The sequence below is a fragment of the Hemiscyllium ocellatum genome, chromosome 13 (assembly GCF_020745735.1).
Source record: "Hemiscyllium ocellatum isolate sHemOce1 chromosome 13, sHemOce1.pat.X.cur, whole genome shotgun sequence".
Classification (NCBI taxonomy): Eukaryota; Metazoa; Chordata; class Chondrichthyes; order Orectolobiformes; family Hemiscylliidae; genus Hemiscyllium; species Hemiscyllium ocellatum.
The window spans coordinates 59,999,048-60,020,546 of record NC_083413.1 but is presented as its reverse complement, the minus strand read 5'-3'; the positions used below and the strand labels follow the sequence as shown (position 1 = coordinate 60,020,546).

Sequence of the window (21,499 nt, the reverse complement as noted above, 5' to 3'; positions counted from 1 at the left end):
TATTTGAGCATCTATCCACTCTGCATAGTGTTATTAGGTACACAGAAATTACAAACTTAATGCCAAGTAATAGAACAATTTCTGACAAAACAAACTAGGTATTTGATTTAAAAGTAATGTTGAGTTGATCTTTCAATTCCTTTTCGGTGCAGTAACATTTTGAAATACTTCCTCTGGAAAATATAAAGAAATTTAGGGACAGCGCATTTTATTCCAATTGAATGATCGATTTTTCCATGCAGTGTAGCAAATAACTGCCCAGTCCTCAGGAAAGGAATGACTGGCTCACTGTCCAGATCATTCTATCTTGGCTGCTCCCTCCCTACCTAGCCATCATAGTCCACCCTCTTGAGACTCCCCTCCCATTCCCGTGTGACTCTACATTTATCTGCTGTTATGGATACCAACACTAAGGCAGCATGGCCAGCTAATATTGGCGGGGCTGCACTGCCTGCGAGCCATATGGGTTGGCATGTAATAAATATCTGAATAATCCTATCCAGAGTTGAATCTAAAACAATGGCCCAAGAACTGCTGTGATGAGTCTGCCTTGGTGTGACTTGACTTTTCTCGTTTGGTAAATGATAAAACTTTGTCCTGCACATTGCTGAGTGTTTGAAAAGTAGCTCAGTGCCCTCTGTGGGGCATTTGGGATGTGAGTCCCTCTGTGAACTTTCTCAACCAGTTAGATCAAATATTTGTAAAGTGAGCAGTTCAAGCTCTGAGCAAGCAAGGGCAGCCTAAAATCGTGAATTCTATGGTTCAAATCTCCTGGTGTGCAGATCGTCAGAACAAGTATGTGCATCGAGACCTTGAGGAAGTCCTGGCACACAGACACATGCAGCAATCCCCTGGGAAGTTTACGCTTCCAAAGGGCTGATTTCTACTGCCTCCAACTTTCTCCAAACAAGTCCAACACTGAGCCCAGTGGCAGCAGCTTGGGATGCACAAATGGGATTTCGCTGGATATTTATTCTTCAAATCTTACACTAATTAGTATCTAGTCAGTCTTAGTGATTATCCAGAAGAGCTGAATTGAGCACAACTAAATCCCTAAACACTTCTGAACCAACCCGAGATCAGAAGCCCCAGTTCATAAAGCACAAAAGGGTCAGATCATAGAATTCTTCACAGGCAGTGCCAATGTCACTCACCCACCATCCTGACTTGAAACTACATTGCTGTTCTTTCACTGTTACTGGTTCACAATCCTAGAACTCCCATCTATGCAATATTGCATGTGTTCCAGTATCCAAGAACTACAGTGGTTCAAGAATGCAGTTTATTACCATCTACTCAAGGGCAATTAGTGATGGACAGTAAATGCTGGCCCAGCCATTGATTGCCCTTATCCCATGAACAAATAAAATGTTCACAGCATTGACACTGATTGGAAGACACTGAACTAAGGCAAATCATTTCAGAAAAAGAGTGGAAAAATGTGAACTGAGGAAAGAAAGCTAATTGCAATTTTAAAAAAATCTCCAACTATTAAAACAAAGAAGGAGTCTCCAGATTTCTAACAGTTAATTCTCAGTGCCTGAGAGGCTGATTGCCTGGAATCTATACTTGCTCATCCCTCAATTTTTTTAATATACTAAACGTATGTCATATGTACCATGCAAGAACTCAATGCGTTTGAAGACTGGGGATGGGGGGAGGGTTGGCTGTTTCCAGGCAGGTACCCTCACCTAAAGTTGCTGCAATGTGTTTTTTCTTTGTGTGTGTGTGGCGGAGGGGGGGGGAAGAGGAGTTGTTGGAGAAGATGTGGGTCAGGTTCAATGTGATTTTAATCCTAATTTTGGTTCAAGATTGTACTTCAAAATTATTAAAACATTTAGTTTAATATTAACAGTTTGCATTAGTAGATGTCTGAAAGGGATTTTTAGAACTGTTTTTAATCAGTCACTATAAATGAATCAAATGCATTTCCACATCTAAACTTATTTCCCCTCTTGTCCCCATAAGTCTATAAATAACTCCTGGAGTGAGGGATGAGTCAATCTTTAGGAAATTCATGCACAAAGTATTTGCATCTATATCCCAAATCTAGAGATAGGGCAGAGAATGAATTTAACAGTATCAACTGCACAGATTGTGAAATGTCATTAGTGTAATGAAATTAGTCTCATTGTTCAAAATGGTTTCTATTTATGTTTTAATTCTTCATAAAAGCTCTTCACCATCTAGCAATCTCCTTTGTTCAAAAGGATAACAGCTTCAGCAGCAGCTATCTCTAGCCATTATTAAACATACTTCTACAGTCAATGAGAGATTTTCAGCAAACTCAGCTGGCTCAGTTGTATGCTCCTTCAGGGAGAGAATCCTTGGCATGATGGAGCATTCCATTTAATAGCCTGGCTAAGGATAAAACACACCAACAGTGAAAAAGGCTCAATAACTAGACAGTCCATCAGACCTGGATTATTTGGTTCAGGACTGGGTGAGGAGCCAGTCAAAGGACTGGAATGACTTTCAAAGAAACTGACAGAACTTTTCTATTCCCCCCAGGTTCCCCCCTTCTCCATTTTCACTTAGAGCATAGAGGGTAGTTTCCACCACCCACACGGGTGGGAAATTGGCAGAGAGGATCACCCTCTGCTCCAGAACCCATCTGATTCTCATTTCCATTGAAATCAAACGCTGCAGGTCTCACTCACAGAAGGCGGACAAAACTGATCAGATGTACAACTTCCCAGAACGTAACGCACCTTTTCCCGGAATGGACTCATCCAGCTTACTACTTGAGAAAACCAAAAAGCATTTTATCTGTGATGCACTCCACACTTGGCAAGCAAAGAACACATTTCAATACCAAGTAAAAGTAAAATTTCACACAAGTCACTGGTGAAACCCCAAACGATCAATCTTTAACAAATGATAATATAACTTTAAACCATGAAGGAATGAAACTCCGGATTAATAGGTTATTCTAAGTGCCTGGGAGGCTGATTGCTCCCAATCCACACTTGCTCATCCCTTAACATAACTTTCTATGCTAAACGTACATCCTGTGTACCATGCAAGAACAGGACCGTCACACTACTCAATGCATTTGAAGAGGGAGTCGGACAGGGGGCTGGCTCTTTTCAGGCAGATACCCTCACCTAAAGTTACTGCAATATTTGTACCTAAATAAAAAGCTTTTTGTGGCGGTGATTGGGGGAAGATGTGGGTCAGCCTCAGTGTCATTTTAATCCAATTTTTGGCCCAAGATTGCACTTTAACATTATTACAACATTGAGTGAAATATTAATAGTTCGCATTAGTTCATGTCTGAAGGGGATTTTTAGAACTGTTTTGTTATATACTATAAATAAATCAACGGCATTTGCACATCTAAAGTTATTTCCCCTCTCGTCCCCAATAAGCCTGTAAGTAACTCACGGAGTGAGGGCTGAGTCATTAAGTTCAAGCAGCTTTTACATGTATGGTAAACATTTGCATTATCTGGCACCTCACCAACAAAATACTCCAACTGGACTCTGATATCCCATTATCCCAAGGAAAGTATCACTGTTGTTATTTAAAAAAAAACAATGTTGGCAGTCTGAAATGAGTGCAAAGAAGCTGCTGAAGGTTTTGAAGAAGTGTTCACAATGAGAAGAGTCAATGGGCTAATCACCATTTTTGATTTACTGGCACAACTGGTCGTGGTGCACGCTGCACAATGCAACTTTTATTCTATAAATCTTTTAGTAAGTGACCAGAAATAGAGTTTTTCCCACTAATATTCTTACTTGGTAGTGAATAATAGAACACAAGAAGTAGGAACAGGAGTAGGCCACTTGGCCTCACAGGTCTGCCCTGTCATTCAAGTTTATGGCTGATCTGCTTCATCTTCATAGCGCCCAACTCCCTGATCTTTCATAAATCTATTCACCTCCTCTTTACATATCTTCTGTGATCTAGCCTCCACAACTCTCTGGGGTAGAGAACTGCGGGCATTCAGTACCCTCTGGGGAAGGAATTATTTTGCATCTCAATATTAGATGAGTCTCCCTTATTCTGGAACTATGCCCCTAGTTTGAGATTCCCTATCTGTGGAAAAATCTTCTCAATATCTAGTCACTAAAGCCCTCTCAGAATCTTGAATGCTTCAATAAAATCATCATCATTATTCTAAATTCTAACGAATAAAGACCTAGCATGTTTAGCCTTTCTTAATAAGTTCAGATAAAGCCTAGTAAATCTCTTGAACAATACCAATATATCCTTTTTTTTTACATGCACGGATCAAAAGTGTACACAGTACTCCAGTGTAGTTCTTGGAACACCCCATACAGTTAGAAGACTTCCCTGTTTTTAAAATTCCAATCTTCTAGCAATAAAGGCCAAAATTCCATGCGCCTTCTTAATTACTTGCTGCAACTGTACACTAACTTTTTGTGTTTGATGCATAAAGAATACCTAGATTCCTCTGTGCTTCACTTTCTTTGCAATCCCTCTCGACTTAAATAATAGTCCACCTATTTATTCTTCCGACCAAAGTGCATGACCTCACAGTCTCCCACATTAAGTTCCATCAGCCAATTCTTTGCCCATTCAGTCACCTCGCATATCCTCTTGCAGATTCCTTATGTCCTCATCACAATATGCACTCCCACTATTTTTGTTCAGCATATTTAACCACATTACCCTGTTCCAAAGAAGGGTCACTGGACCAAAACGTTAACCCTGATTTCTCTCCATAGATGCTGCCAGACCTGTTGTCCTTTTCCATCAATTTCTGTTTTTCTTTCAGATTTCCAGCATCCACTTTTAAATACAGCCGGGGTCACTTCTGATAGCAGACATTTCTAAGATGATTTATAGTTTGATAAAATGACATCACACCCAACTTATCCGGTTATTCTTGTCTGCCTATTTTGAAGGCAGCAAAATGAAAGTTTATATAAAACAGTAAGAAAATGGAACACTTGCATCATGCTGGCAAATTGAAAAGTACAGACATCTATTTTAATGTAAAAACAAAGCACTGAAGAAAGAAACTGCACTTTGCATGAGCAGCTTCAAACAAAAATCACCCAGATCAATTCTTCTTTCTCTCCAAAAATTTAAGAAAAGACACCAGAAGCTTCTTTGGCATTTGAACTGGACAGGTAGAAAGCCTCTCAGGTATCCTAATCCTTTTAGGTTAAGCACCATCTCTACACTCTACCACATCAAAGAACAACACTAATAATGACTTATCCAGGCACAAAACCCATCAGCTGAAACCCTGAATAAGCATGCCTGCAGCTACATCTCCAGCCACTACCTAACTGCATCTGGATAAATGGTAGGGTTACCTGGAGGTCTGCAGTTGTGAACCATTAAACTGTACTGGCACTAATCAACTTGTCTTCCCTGTTGCTACCACTGCACTACTATCCTATCCCACCCACACACACACACTTAAAAAAACATTTTTTTTCTACATCATAGAACTACACTCATAACTTCCAGCACAGAAATGGGACATTTGGTCTAAGCATCCTACGCTGGCACTTCCTTCTCTTACAGTATGGATGCTAAAGTGACAATCAACTATCCACTGAGTTCCTAAGTTTCTTGGAAACAGCCTCTTCCTGTTCGAAAGAACAGAGACTGAGTGTACTTTTCTGGGAATAAATGTAGAAAAACTCATGTTCTAAATTCATGGTAAATGCACCATGAAATATCTACATGTTACAGGTGGTTTCTATTTATTCTTATAGTAAATACACACCTTAAAACATGAAATAAAATTTCTTCACTCTATTAATGATACTTCAGTGAAAAACTTAATGTATTTAAATAAAAACACACTCTCTGCAGGCTGCATTACTCTGTTTTCACTCAGCCTTTCAATTGGATACATATTTATTTTTACAAGTTCAGAGCCCTGGTATCATATATCATAAATATTGATATAATTTTTACTTTTGTCATGGGAAAATCATGTCACCTCCCAATTAATGGAGAATTTTTTTTAAAAAAGTAGACTATTCTTAAGTTCTTTGTATTTTCAATTCACATTGCATTTTGGTTTAAGAAACACTCAGTGCCCACAGCAGTATTACATAGTAACCACAAAAAACAAGTGTTCCATTATCATTATGGTGGTATTTCTTCACTCTTATACACCAAACTCTCTACTAAAGGCTAACATATACATTAATTTTCTTATTTTTTTTGTTGTACCTGTTAGCTTCATGATTCATATAAAATGATACATTCCCAATCTTACTAAACAAAAAAAATCTGCTTTGTTATATTTCTGTTTCCTTTCAAAGTGGACGCCTTCACACCTTCCTACATTACATCAATTCTGCCATTTTCTGGCACAATCACTTAACTTGACTATATTTCTTAGCAGCCTATTTGCAACGTTTTCACAGCTGATGATTCTATCTAGCTTTAACTGGATACATTATATTCAATCCCAAAGTAACGGATAACGACAGTGAATAGATGAGGTCTCAGCACTGATCTCTCCTGCTCCCTCTAGCTACGGCCTACTTACAGCCCGGTTATTCCTATTCTGTTATCTGTTTATTACCTAATCTTCAAATGAATAATATATTATTCCAAATCCCATGAAGCCTGAGATTTTGAGTAATAAGCTCATGTGTGGCAGCTTACTAAATGCTATGAAAATCCAAAAGTTAGTTTCCCCCTTATAGACCTTACAATAAAAGTTGATGAATTTATTTAACATGATTTTTCTTTCATAAATTTATAGACGCTGCTTAATGATAGAATGATTTTCTGATTACCCTGTTACCAAGTCTCTACTATCAGATTCCAGACTTTTCCTACTACCAGTGTCAGGCTAACTGGCCTATAACTTCCTGTTTTCTCCTCTTTTCTTGAATAGCAGGGTTGCATTTGTTACATTTAATCCATGTGAACTATTCTAGAATCTAGGGATTTATGGAAGGTCAGAATCACTGCACCCTCCATCTGTGCACTGATCTCCTTTAAAATTCTAAAATGCAGTGATTGGGTTCAGAGAATTTGTGTATCTTGTATTTATTGGCAATGTACTTAGGATAATAGAAAGTCAATTGATATAACGAAGCTCATCATGCCTTAGAAATATATTTATCTGGAGCCAGTTGAACTATGTCAGATTTTAAAATAATATCTAAAATACTACATTTAAATTATTTGTGCATACTGTGTGTTCATGTAGATTCATTCTCACCACCACAAGCTGATTTTCATTCATCTTTGTTCAATTAGAAAAGGAAAAAGAATTGGAGAAAAGACAGTGAACAGTCATTACTTAACCACAGACTAATGTGTGTCAGAATTAGGTCCTTCACTCTGAACTGCTCCTTCATATATTTTACGATGAGAAATTACTGAAGAGAAGATCAAGAGCCCTATACTTCCAATGGAATCAAAAGGTCCAAATTTATCTTAAAAAGGCAGAGAATCACAAGATACACTAATTATTTTGTACTGAAGAATTGTTTGTTCACTATGGATTGGTTGTTTTGTCACAAGATACATTAAGTCTCACAGCTTTCATTAAAATTAATCCAGTATTCAATTTGATTCACATACTCGATAATAAAAAACAAGTAGCAAAAAAAAAATATTAAATGCAAATTATCAAGGCCAACAGTTTCCAGTTCTGAGCAAGGGTCACTTGACCCAAAACATTAACTTTGATTTCTACTACAGATGCTGCCAAACCTGCTGAGCTTTTCCAGCAACTTCTATTTTATTTCCAACAGTTTCCAATTGGGCTACAGTCACTAAGCTGGGCACAAACTGTAGTGGTTCTGGTAAGTGAATTATATGCTCAAGTTTCTGCATAAATAGATTTACATATTATTGCAAGTAAACTCCTCTCCAGCAGTGAATTGAAAGGTATTGTTTTAAAAAACTGTTCACATTTGAAATTGCTCAATATATTTAAAATTGGTAACTTTGTGTAGTTAATTAATGCAACTGAAAATAGGTAGGTACGTTATTTTTAAACCTGCATGTGTCATCCTCGTGAAAAATCCTATTTTTATAATACTCAATAATCACATTTAAAATCAATATAAAACCATTTAATACTGGCATTGGGGTACAGTAGTTAGCATTATAGTGAAATTAATTTTTTTTCTTTAAAAAATCCACCTCAGGGCTGTTGTGCACAAAAATGGCCATCTTTTGGAGGACCCTCACAAGCCTGTCTGAGTATGATTAACAGAAATGCATAATAATTCAATCTGCATGTGTGGCCTGTTTTGTGGAATGGGGCCACAACACTTTTAGAATAGTGCAAAAGATCATGAAAGCTCAATTCGCACTTAAAATTTCTTAAACTTTTGTGTTGTTTCGTCAATTTTGAATGATTTTGGACACAGTGGAAACTCTGCGTCTAGTGTCCAAATTCAAAGTTTTTAATTTAAAAATGCTGTTATCGTGTGCATATTGCTGGAACTCGCTTTCAAGGTTCAGATGATGTCACTAAAATGCTCGAGAGATTTAAAAACAATTCCATTCCCAATGTCCTGATGCCCAGTAACAACCTTTGAATTGTATTGTTGTTTGAATAATTGACAACTACATTACTAATGCTATAGAGAAACATGTGGGATTGGGATAATAAATTGATGTAGTTGAAAATTGGTAAGCAGACAGGAAGCTTGGAGTAGGAACAAATGGATCTGTCTCATGGTGGAAGGCAATGACTGCTGGGGCACCACAGGAGTCAATGCTTGGACCTCACCTATTCACAATAAATATCAACAATTTGGGACTAATATTTCCAAGTGCGCCAATGAAACAAAACTATAAAGAACTGTGACTGGTTAAGGTGCTTCAAGGTAATTTACACTAGTTGACTGAGTGGGCAACTACAGGGCAGATGCAGTAGAAGTATGAAGTAATTCACTTCAGTAAGAAAAGAGCAGAGTTTTTAAAAAAAAATTATAGTAGATTGTGAAATGTTGATATAAAGGGGGACCTGGGGTGCCCTTAGATTAGATTCCCTACAGTATGGAAACAGGCCCTTCGGCCCAATAAGTCCACACCGACCCTCCGAAGAGTAACCCGCCCAGGCTCATTTCCCTACATTTACTCTTGACTAAGACACCTAACACTGTGGGCAATTTAGCATAGCCAATTCACCTAACCTGCACATTTTTGGATTGTGGGAAGAAACTGGAGCACCCGGAGGAAACACCTTGTGCAGCAATCACTGAAAACAAGCATGCATGTGCAGAAAGCAATTTGGAAGGTAAATGGTATGCTGACCTTCATTGTAAAGGGGATTTTCGGTTGTTTCATTAACTTTCAGTATTTCTGGAGATGCCAGGAATAATGGGACTTGATTTCCAATGCACTACCCCAGTAAGTCATGACAACCTGATTCCCATCAAATCTAGTTTTCCCTAGGGCTCCTTGACGACAAGGACACTCTCCCCAGATTTTGGAGTTCAGCTGTTTCTTTCCTGTTTGGATCAAGGTTGTAATGAGATCTGCAGCATGTCCGAGTGTCAGTGAACAGGTTATTCCTTTGCAAGTGCTGTTAGAGAGCACTGTCAAGGATCACTTTCAACACTTTGCAGATGACTGAGATTAGACTAATAGGGCTGTGATTGGATGGTTGGATTTGTCCCATTTTTTCTGTATGACACATATCTGAGAATCTGTCCGTACTGGCATGTAATGCCCATGTTGGCTGTACTGGTACAACTGGACTACGAACATGGTTAGTTGTAGAGCACAAGCCTTCAGTACCAGAGTGCTGTCAGGGCCCACAACCTTTGCAATTTTCAATGCCTTCAGTCTTTTCTTGACACCACATGGAATAAAATGAATTGGTTGAAAACTGGCATTCAGGATACTGGGTCCTCAGGAGGAGGCCGAGATGGATCATTCACTCGGATGTGCTGGCTGAAGATAGATGCAAATATTTCAGCCTTGTCTTTTGCACTAATGTGCTGATCTCCTCCAACATTGAGGGTGGGAATATTTTTGGACTTGTTTAGCAAGCAAGTAGTTTTGTATTGTAGTTTGAGAAAGTGAGGACTGCAGAGTCGAAAAGTGTGGGGCTGGGAAAGCAGCCAGTCAGGCAGCATACGAGAAGCAGGAGAGTCGACGTTTTGAGCATAAGTCCTTGCTCATGCTCGAAACGCTGATGCTCCTGCTCCTCGAATGCCGCCTGACTGGCTGTGCTTTCCCAGCACCACTCTATATTGTAGTTTCATCAGACTGACTCATTTTCAGGTATGGATGATGCTGTTCTTGGTATAACCTCCTGCACTCTTCATTGAACCAGAATTGATATCCTGCCTTGATGGTAATAGTGAAGCAGGTCTTATGCCAGGCCATAGGTTGTAATTGTAGTCAAATACAATTTTGTTGCTGATGATAGCCCACAGCAACCCACAGGTGTCCAGTTTTGAGTTTTTAGATCTGTTTGAATTCTCTTCCATTTAGCATAGCAGAAGAGATGTAAATGCACTGGAGGTGGTTCAGTGTCGGTTTGCTAAATTGATACCCAAAATGATGGGGTGGTCATGAGGAAAGGTTGGACTGACTGGGTTTGTTTTCACTGTACTTTCAAAGATAAGGTTGGTATGAGGGGCTGAATGATCTACTTCTGCTCCTAATTTCATTATTTGTAACATCACCTAGCCTCAATAAATGTAATTCTCCAAAGGCTTTAAATCCATCAACAATGTGCAAAATTTGATGGAATGACTTTCCATACAATTGTATTGTCCAGCTAAAATAACTTAAGACAATTATTTAATTACCTGTAATCAGTTAATACGATACTAACAACCTAGATTAGAAGAGCGAATTCAATATTCTAATTGAAAATCTCAGTGAGGTTGGACAGTAAATGCTAATTATATTATAATACTGTTACACCTCTGCACTGTATATATAATGGACTAACCTCCTCCTTGGTCCCTGGAGATGGTAACCAGACCAGACGTCTGACTCATGCACTGTCTGCTTTGCTACGCCTGTTTGCTAATGCGGCCGTTCCATATCCAAGCTTTAACAGGATCACTAAATCTCTTGATGATACATATTACTCTAAACGGCCACCTACAGCATCTCTGTTCCATTTTATGTAGCTTGAGTGAGGATCATTTTTCACACACAATCTCCAGAAAGGCTAATGGCACTCAACAATTTCATCCCTATTTCCAGTCATCTATATCCATGCACAGGTGTTTCACAGATGGCGACAAAAGGTCAGAACTTTGTGCCATTATGAGAAAATGTATTTCTACAAGTGTAGAAAGTGAGAGGTTGCAGTGTCCTGCATTTGACATAACAAGTCATGGCATACAGAAGGTTAATTAAAGGATGCAGCACATTTAGGAAGGCTTTCAATTAAATGAAGCATTTACTGTACCTAGAGGTGATTTGTACCAAATTTATTCACACAATTTTGCGTGGCAAATGGTACAACTTTTAACTACGGTGGAAAATCCATTACAGGAAAATTATGTTTCTTCATGCATTGGAAATAGATATATTTGTATAGGTATGTTATTATTATAGCACCCATTTGTAAATGCTACTCATTGTATCGTCGAAACATACAGTGCATAGGGAGGCTGTTCAGCCTGTCAAATTTGTATTAGGTGTTGACAAAGCCCTAGTACTTGTTCCCACATCCCTGCCTTTGCCCTTAAACGTGTAAGTTCATTAATAAATAACCATCAAACTCAAGTGTTGAACTTATTTATGGCATTCACTTACAACATTTTTCAGAGTTTTCCAGCTCCCAACAGTAGCAAGAGTTTCTCGCTTTCCCCCCAATAAAAGGTGAGTCATTCACAAAAGCAAATAGTATTATCTGTTTACTCCATCAAGGCCCCGCAACATTGTGAAAACCCACCTAAAGTAACCTTTAACCACATACATCCAAAGATATTAGACCTAACTGTTCCAACACCTCCTCATAAGTAAAATCCTTCTTCCTTTGTAATACTATCATACATCTCATTTGCTCTCTTTCCAAGGCCTTTGCATCTTCTAATCTAGCCATTTGCCAGAGTACAATCTTAATCCTGCAATAGTAACAATTTATTACCTTCACTTCCTTCAACCTCTACTTAAACCTCACTTCCATTCAACATGCAATGTCACTATGTACTCTAGTTTGGAGAGGAGGCCATGTGAATTATTTATTCCCATTAAGAAGATTTTTAAGATGACAGGTTAAAGGTTCATTGCAGTTATATAATTTCTCAGTAAATGCACATTTTGCTGTCAGTGGGGTTTATGAATGATGAATAAATTCTCTGAAATTCCTCTAAGTTAATTCTACAAAAACAAAGTCATCAAAATAGACTTTTAAAAATGCACAAATAAAAACAGAATGTATACATAGTTGGTTATAAAACAGAATATTCCAAAATTATTAAATGGTAAATGTCTCGTCGAATTGAGCTGACATACAATGAAGTCGTAGGTTTGAACTCTGGGCTGTGTACTGAATTAACCGCTTGTGAAAAATCCTTTAAGATCAGGCAAATCTCTACAGAAATGCAAGATCGTTCTTCCTTTCCTACAAAGTGGTCAGTACAAGTACCACCTCAGATTTTGCATTTTTGGAAAACAACACTTAGTTTAAGATCATCTGGAAACTTTTGTGTGATCAAATTTCTTACAGGACCTGGATAAGGAACAAAAACTGAATACATAATAGGTGTAAGAGGATTGCCCTCAAACTGTCATTTCAGAGCACTGCACTGCCAGATTTTAATTTTGCCTTACTTTCTTAAAATGATCTAGAGTGCTTTTGATGCTGCTTGAAATCATGTGCAATCGCAACTTTCTTTTGTTACGAAAGAGAACTTTCAATATTGAAGCAGCAAGCTTTTTTCAGGAAACTCAGTTGCCATAGGAATAAATAAATGAACATACATTCATATTGCAATTTATAACATTTTCACAATATCTCTAATTATTTTTCTTATAATACACTACATGCATTGTTACATGAACAACCGTGCGTACAGTCTGCCTGCAGCTAGCTCTGACTCCTTTTAGTTCCCTTCACTCCAGAATTTCAACATATACATTTCGTGCTAATTGATCACATTACTTTTTAAAGCTTAATTTAGTTAGTTGTGTGACTACTTTGCTAACATTTGAGCATTCATGTTTGTCTATTTAATTTACTTTTTTTTCCCATTCCAATAAAAAGGGGCAATCATTAGAGCATATTACATAAGCAGCAACATATCATTTAAGTTTTCAATGATAGTGCTGTCCTTATTATTTCCCACTTGGCAATTTGTCATTTGACTATTGCAATTTCTCCATTATTTTCATAGGATCATAGAATCCCTACACAGTGTGGAAGCAGGCCATTCAGCCCATTGAGTCCACACCGACCTCCGAAGAACACCCCACACAGACCTATCCCCGCGCCCCCCCCACCCCAACAACCCTATCCCTAAAACCCACATTTCCCATGGCTAATCCATCTAACCTACACATCTTTGGACTGTAAAGGAAATCAGAGGAAACCCATGCAGACATGGGAAGAATATGCAAATTCCACGCAGACAGTCGTCTGAGGGGTGGAATCGAACCCAGGTCCCTGGAGCTGTGAGGCAGTGGTGCTAACTACTGAGCCGCTATGCTGCCCCAAATTTTGAGAGTCTTAAACATTTAGTCACGGAGCTATTACTTTGATCAACGTACTATCAATGCAAAATGTGATAAGCAGTATTTCTAAAATAAAACAGTGAATTCACTTTGGAGCAAGTAATTCATTGCTGACTGACGACACTCTGCATCACCAAGTGCTTTGTTTCCCATGATATCACTGATTATATGATAAACTTCCACAAATGCAACAACAGTTTTATTTTGGCATATGTTTTAAAAGAGCTTCAATAAATACTTCCAGAAGGTAGCGCTAAAAAATTATTATTGGTGTTGTTTAAGAACTGAAAATGTTGCTCCAACCAATGACCCTACCATTCCCCAATCAAACTTGCAAACACCAAAATTATCTTAAAAACATTAGGCAGGGCACTTCATGAGAACTTTTAAGACATAAAGATTGTAGTTTGCTGGTGGTGGAAAGAAAATCTCCTGGGATTTCAGTCTGTTTCTGATCCACATCTTTCAGTCTCCTAACACATTAAAAGCAAAGCTAATCTGCCATTGAAAGAATTGATTTGTATTCATAAATGAAACATATTGGCATCTAATAGGAAATTTTGGATGTGGTTAAGATTGGAAAAATGTCACTTAAAAACATTCCACAGATTATAATGATAGTTGAGTCAAGTTGCCCCAATTGTCATATTCTGTCCACGTGTTAAATTACCATTGTAATATTTAATCAAACCAATGCGCAATTGTGTACAACTGATAAAAAAAAATTATTGAATAAGGTAATGTGAATTTGCCAGATGTGTTTATTGGTAGGTGGGTACCTAAAATAAAGTGGGTACAGCCTAACATCTTCCCACTCCTTTCCCTCCCGCCCACCATTCATCAGGGATACCTCTCTGAAGATAGCTCTTTCATTTCAACCTGTTCTACAAAGCCCACATCCCAAGCCCTCTCCCAATGGTTTCTAAATCTTCCTGACTCAATACCCAGACCTGGCTGGACAGCAGCTCCAGAGGGTGGGACTTCCAACCCAGTGAAGAACAGGAGTCCCATTCTGCATTTATTCACATCACCAGCAGTGAGTTATTGCTGTGGGGTGGATTTTCTTTTCCTTTGTTGGTTACTGACAAACACTTTGGTAGGGAGGGTGAGCAGCCCATCCCTGGCAATACTCAGTCCACTGTCTCAGCATCAGAACATTGCAAATCAAGACCTAATCCAGGGTTGAATTCATAACCCAGGGTAACAAGTCAGTATGAAACTCAGGCAGTTTCCTCAAACAGAGGCATTTCCTCAAAATGATTACTTGGCTCAGATTCTGTAGCAAAAATAATTTTGGTTTATCATTATCATTGAAGTGTAATTAACAAAACAGCAATTTGTGGATATATGTACAGCACATGGACATCAGCAGTTCAAAAAGGCAGCTCACCACCACCTTCTCAAGGAGAGCCAGAGGTGGGGGGTGGTGGGATGGGCAATAAATGTTGACCCACCTGGTGATGCACAGGTCTCACAAGTGAATATAAAAAAACTTCTAACAATTCCATGTGCAGTTAAATGCAGAAATCTGGTGGCTTCTGTCTGAGTTGGGCTGATCCTCCACCATTGAAACCGAGAGAGCATGAGGTTACTGTATTTACCACTAAATCTGACAATAAGATGGGGTAAAAACAATGACTGCAGATGCTGGAAACCAGGTTCTGGATTAGTGGTGCTGGAAGAGCACAGCAGTTCAGGCAGCATCCAAAGTGCGCTGCACTTTGGATGCTACCTGAACGGCTGTGCTCTTCCAGCACCACTAATCCTGACAATAAGATCCACAGCTGCCCAATCTAGCATAAACAGATTTTAAATGTGCATTAAGTGAAAATTATACTCAAGGAATCTCTCTGGCACTGAAAATGAGCTGTTATAAGTTGGGTGCCTAACTTATTTAGCTTTTGTTTCTAAGAGATTAAAACGAACTTGTTTTCTGCTTCTGGTTGACATTTTTTTTTAAAAAAAACCCTCTCTCCATCTGAATTCCAACGATTATATTACAAGAAGGTGTTATATAAACTGGGATTGGATGCTAAGAAATTTATACGGTTAAGAAGTGAACTGATTGAAGTTTTCAAGATATTAAGGGAAACTGATAGAGTAAATAGAAACTCTTCCTGCTGCTTAAGACTAGAAGACATAGCCTCAAGTTACTGCCAGACCTTTCAGCAGTGAAGTTAGGAAATAGTTCTGTGTGCAAAAAAAAGGGGTCAAGACTTTGAAAACCCTTCTGAGAATGGCAGCTGACACTCGGTCAATGTTAAAAGTGAGATTGTAACATTTTTGTTAATCAAACATATTAGTGAGACAAAAAACCAAAAAAAGGAACGAACAAAGTCTGAAGAGGAGTCACTGGACCCAGAAAGTTAACTGATTTCTCTCCACAGATGCTGTCAGATCCACTGAGATTTTTCAGCAATTTCTGTTTTTATTTCAAATTAGTGAGACAGGTTATTTGGCAGATCCAGTGAATAGGGTCACAGATCAGCCGTAATCTCAATGAATGATGGATAGACTCAAGGGGCTAAACAACTTACACTCATTCCAACGTTCTTTTAATCCTATTTTTCTTTCCCTTTATTTCATTCTCCGTGCATGATTTGACATTGAATTAAATGTTTTAACTTCAACTTCCTTATTTAGACTCTGCACTGCAATTCAGAGTTCTTCAACCTAATTGGGTTTCTTTTCATTGGCGAGATGCTGGCTAGGCCAGCATTTGTTTCCCGATCCCTAATTATCTAGAGGCCAGTTACAACTCAACCAAGGGCGGCACGGTGGCACAGTAGTTAGCACTGCTGCCTCACAGCGCCAGGGACCTGGGTTCAATTCCCGCCTCAGGCGACTGTCTGTGTGGAGTTTGCACGTTCTCCCCGTGTCTGCGTGGGTTTCCTCCGGGTGCCCCGGTTTCCTCCCACAGTCAGGTGGGTCAGGTGAATTGGCCATGCTAAATTGCCCATAGTGTTAGGTAAGGGGTATATGTAGGGGTATGGGTGGGTTGCGCTTCGGCGGGTCGGTGTGGATTTGTTGGGCCGAAGGGCCTGTTTCCACACTGTAAGTAATCTAATCTAATCAAGAGGGTCTGGAGTCAGATACAGGGCCAGACCAGAAAAAGACGGCAGTTTTCATTAGTGAACCATTTGGGCTTTTACAGCAATTGATGGTCAGTAGGCAAGTTTTTACTTTGGAAATTTTTTTAAATTCAATTCAAATTTCACTATCTTTCATGATGGAAGCTAAACCCATGCCCCCAGAGCATTAGTCCAGGCTGCTGAGTTACCAATTTAATGACATTATTATTACAACACAATTTCCCCATTTGAGGAGAAACATTTACAAAAGGTCTCCAATATGAGACAGTGCATTTGATTTCTAATTAAGGAATCCAGGGCCTAAGTCCATAAAAATGTCCATGAGTAACTTTAATCGTGATGAGCATCTGAAACCGTTCATCCTCTGCTAATTGTAAGATCTAGATCAATAGATTCACTGGGTCTCACTACTTTTTCACCCGAGATCTTGGGCCAGTAAAGGCATGTTCCAGGTTATTAGGCACATCGAGGAGAACGAAGGACAGGGACTGGTGATGCTGAATTCAGGTACACTATCCTGAGTTAAATCTGAAATAAACAACTCCACTCACCTTCTACTGCCTGAATGTAGTACCCATTCTCTTTTTCTGGATTCAGTTCAAGTAGTTGCATTACACGGTCCAACATGCCATGGATCACCTCAAAGCCAGGATTCTTATTGTAGTACACAGCACAGAGGCGTCTGGAGTTCCTTGCACCAACATCTGCATTCCAGTAAAATTTTAAATAATGGTATCAATTAAAAACCTGTACCATTTTTGCCTAAAAGGCAGTTATCAAAAACATTGGAGTAAGGTAATACTAAAGATAAATGCACCTTCAAACAAGTTCCTGAAGCTCAGAAAATGGTCACTAGAAGGGTTAAACAATTTGAATGATAATCATTTAAAAAAAAAGCTAAAAATGATGTAGAAGAGAATATTTGCGTTATGTGACTGTGGAATCAAGCTATGTTTTTACCATGAGGGAAGACTCCTGTCTGAGAGATGATAATTCTCCTGCCTTTGACAGCACATATAATTAACATGATTTCCAGGATCCAGTCAGCAACGTAAATCTGGATGGGACACCTCTATTAATGAGATAATAATGCATACATCACCCTTAACTAAAGTCAAGTGTTAATCAATTTTGTGTTTCAAGGTTAAGCACCATCATATTGTCCATTTATTGCATCCTAGTGAGTCCACTTCTTGGTCATTCCTCTAACAAGTTTCCCTGGATTCTTTTGTACAATGTCAGGCGTGTGCTATCACTTACTAAATATGTCCTCAGATTGTGACTTTCCCAGGTGTGTATCGCACCAGGTCTTGTGTCGGTGATGCTCCCTCACGGTGCTAAATAGGGATTCCAGGATAGTCAGTATTTGGTCATGGCAGTGACGTGAAAGAGGTATTGAAGGTAACATCTTTCTTGGCATCTTGTTTGCAGTTAAGGTCCTGGAGCCGGAAGGTGCAGTCATACTGTACTCCAACGACAATGTGCTAGGGTGGTTCTGGGCAGATGCAGACTTACATGTTACCAAATGGACAGTTTCTTTTGAAAAGAAAGAGCATTATGAGTAGTGACATATATCCAGGTAAGTGATGAGTGTTCCATCACAATGCTGATTTGGGGCATGTAGAAAATGGAGAGGCTTGGTGAGTTCAGATTGGCAGTTGTTGGTCAGTACCCAGCCTCTTGCTTTGTTTTTATAGTCAAGCTGTTGGTATGGCTGGACCAGACATGCCTCTTAAGCCAACAGTGCTCCACACAACCACCACCAACCTGCTCCAAGATAATCCTGATGTAAGTGGGAGCATACATTGGTCTCAAGCTTAGTTGCGTCAGCCTTATGAACTTCATTATTAAGAAACCACAACAATGCTGTTGCATTTTATAGGGTGGTGGTTAGAAAACGCCATTGCACAATACTTGTGGCACAAATGTTAGCAGTCTTTTGTCAATTCACAGTTGCTGCAGTCTGCTCTTTGGAAGTCCTGTAATTTCCAGAGCTCGTGAGAACTGGTTTGCAACAAGTGGAACTCTCTACTTTTAAGTCAATTATGATTCCAGTCACTGAAAGGTACTGGTCACGAGCACCACCCTCCCACCTTCAGTTTTACAGAGACTGTTGACATATTTGTTTGGACATATTATGACACATCTCTGTGGCTGTCACAGCCTGTGTTAGGACTTGATCTCATACCTTCTGTCTCAGAGGGTGGGCCACTACCAATGTCAATGCTATTGAATATCAAGAATAACTGATCTTACCTTCATTTCAAGCCCAAGTCTAGGTCAAGACTTTGAGTTGTCTGAAGATTTCTACCTTTTCTGGTTTATTAATCGCACTCCAAGCAGTTAATCAGCCAAAGTTTTTTTCTCAAAATCTTAAAATGAAACTGTAGCCTTGAAATTGCTTTAGAGGCTCAACAGATTCTGCCCTTGATCATTATCCAGTGATATTTGTTTGAAAAAGTGCTTGCGACACTAGGATTAGGCTCAGCCATGACTTCTATACTCTCAGTCCAATGATATGCTATCACACACAAAAAGTGGGCACAGAGAGGAGGCACAGGAGGTCATGATTGAGCTAACAAAGCGTTAAGTCAGATTTAAAGATATATTTCTTCATGTCAGGTGATACATGAAACAGATGACTACATTTGCAAAAGCAACCCACTCCATTTAGCATCAAATCAGAACAAGTATAATTACAGGTTTAGTGCAGAAAAATGAGACTGCCATGTACTGAATACTCTTTCTTTCCATTCCATACGTTTACATATCTTAGAACTTCCTGCAGCAATGTTACTTGAAAAACAAGTGGTAATATTTTTTTCCTTTTTTTTTGTACCGCTGAGCTCTCCTAGATTGAGAACATTTGCCAAAACAATTTAGCTGTCAAAAAACATGAATCGAAATAAAAAAACTTCATGTTGAGCGTTATTTAGCTTTATGAAGAGTAAAGCTAAAACTGTTAATGGTTGATTACTGTTAATAAAAAGAATGCAACACATCAGATAAAATACTTATGCCATATCCTTGTAGTTTCAAGTGATTAAACCAAAATATTATCATAATGTCATGAAAGAATTTCTCTGCAGCTTATAATGGGCAAATAATGTTTGCTTAGACTTTAAGCTGCACAACTAACTGAATTTCTATCACCTAACCTTGCCGTTCCATTTTTGACCTTTGACAGATGCAGGAAATGAGGTTGAAGTGGCATGCTTTGAATTCGCCTTTTGCTTAGTACTCCTGATCAGGCCTTCTCACTAATTCTTTGTGAAGGTGAACATACTCAAAGCAACATTTATTGTTTAGTATTAAACTGCAGCATGGAGTATAACCATGTACACGACAGGCAATCAGCATAACACCTGGGCCAGGAGACTGCCAACTTTTAAAAAAATTCAACACACATAGACTTTTTGCAAGATCGGAGTTCAATTTTTCTCTCCTTCTCCTGCCAATTTTCTCCCCTCCAGGAGAGTTGGTTCTTTGCTGGAATGTGGTTCTTTGTGCATGAGACCCCTCTTTAATTCAGAGGGAGCCTTCTAAACATGTGAGCAATGACACTAAATTACTATTTCAGAACTGAGCAAACTTGCATTTCTCACACTACATTATTTAAGAGACAACAAATTTTATTGTATTGGAACTACATTAATAAATTGCTGAACTGTTGTCACGCTGAGGAAGACGGAGCAAAAGTCAAATTCGACTCTTGGATCAAAGAAAGTAATAGAAAGTAAATCATTAGTCAAGAGATCTGCTCAAGCTTGTATGTCAGGAATAACGATATCTCAAGATGGCTAATTTGCTGTGCATTAAAATTTTATTACATGAAAATTAATAGTATAATTGGATCATTTTAAAAATTAATCCATCCTGTCATTTGTTTTCTTAATTCTTTAAAATTCCCTTTGAAGTAGGATATTGCATAAAGGTTCTGTAATTTTTTTAAAAGATGATGATTTGTAGGATGCACAAATACTCCAACTCCTGTAAAACTAGGGGGATTTCAGTTTCACAATATGAACTATACTGTGAACTTGCAAACAATCTGCTAATGATTTCAATCCTTGCCATACGCACGATCACATTTTTGTAAATTCTAAAAAAGGGAATGATTAATATTTTTGAATGGAATTTCCCAATACCCAAGTAGCTAAACCATGCAGATCAGTAACTCCACACTGAGCTAAGTGAACACAATGAAGCAGTAATAGGCAAATAACCTACTTGCTAAACATTTTGGAAGGAGGAAACTATCCTTGGATCCTATTCTTGACATCTATAGTGACCCCTGCTGGAAGTGTGGCCATTAGATAGCTCAGTTGCAAAGCACCAACAATTGAATAGCCTGTCGCGACTTAATATTACAAATAAATGATCCTGAAGGGACAAAACATTGCTTAAATTAAACAGTATTATTAAATTATTTCTGTGGCGCTCTCTTAATAGATGAGCAAAATTTTTCTGTGTATGAGAGAGATACAGGCCAGGGTGGCCTGAAGATTGAATGCTGACTTGTGCTGAATCAGTGCATCACAAAGGTGGCACATTTGCCCTCAATTCTCACGGGCTGCAGGAAAGAAAACATTAGCCAGGGTTCATGCTCTTGATGATTATTGTAGAGTTCCCGCAATTGCCAGCAAGCTCAGCACAGAGTGATAGTCGAAATTTCCCGGGCTTTATGCCTCCAGTCTGTGTTATGTTAGAAAGCTATGCTATCCAACTGAACATAATTTTATTCAAGCATCAAAATTTTAAACCATTAACTATTGACAAAAAACTATTTA

The 21,499-nt window shown here is 38.7% G+C and overlaps 1 protein-coding gene across 1 annotated transcript in view; it reads right to left on the bottom strand.

Moving 5' to 3' along the window:
- The window catches only part of farsb (phenylalanyl-tRNA synthetase subunit beta), a 60,553-nt gene that overhangs the window by 1,844 nt on the left and 37,210 nt on the right, over nt 1–21,499 (bottom strand). Inside the window, exon 16 of the mRNA XM_060834224.1 lies at nt 17,261–17,413. Coding sequence (XP_060690207.1) covers nt 17,261–17,413 — 153 coding nt within the window. The remainder of the gene's footprint in view (nt 1–17,260; nt 17,414–21,499) is intronic.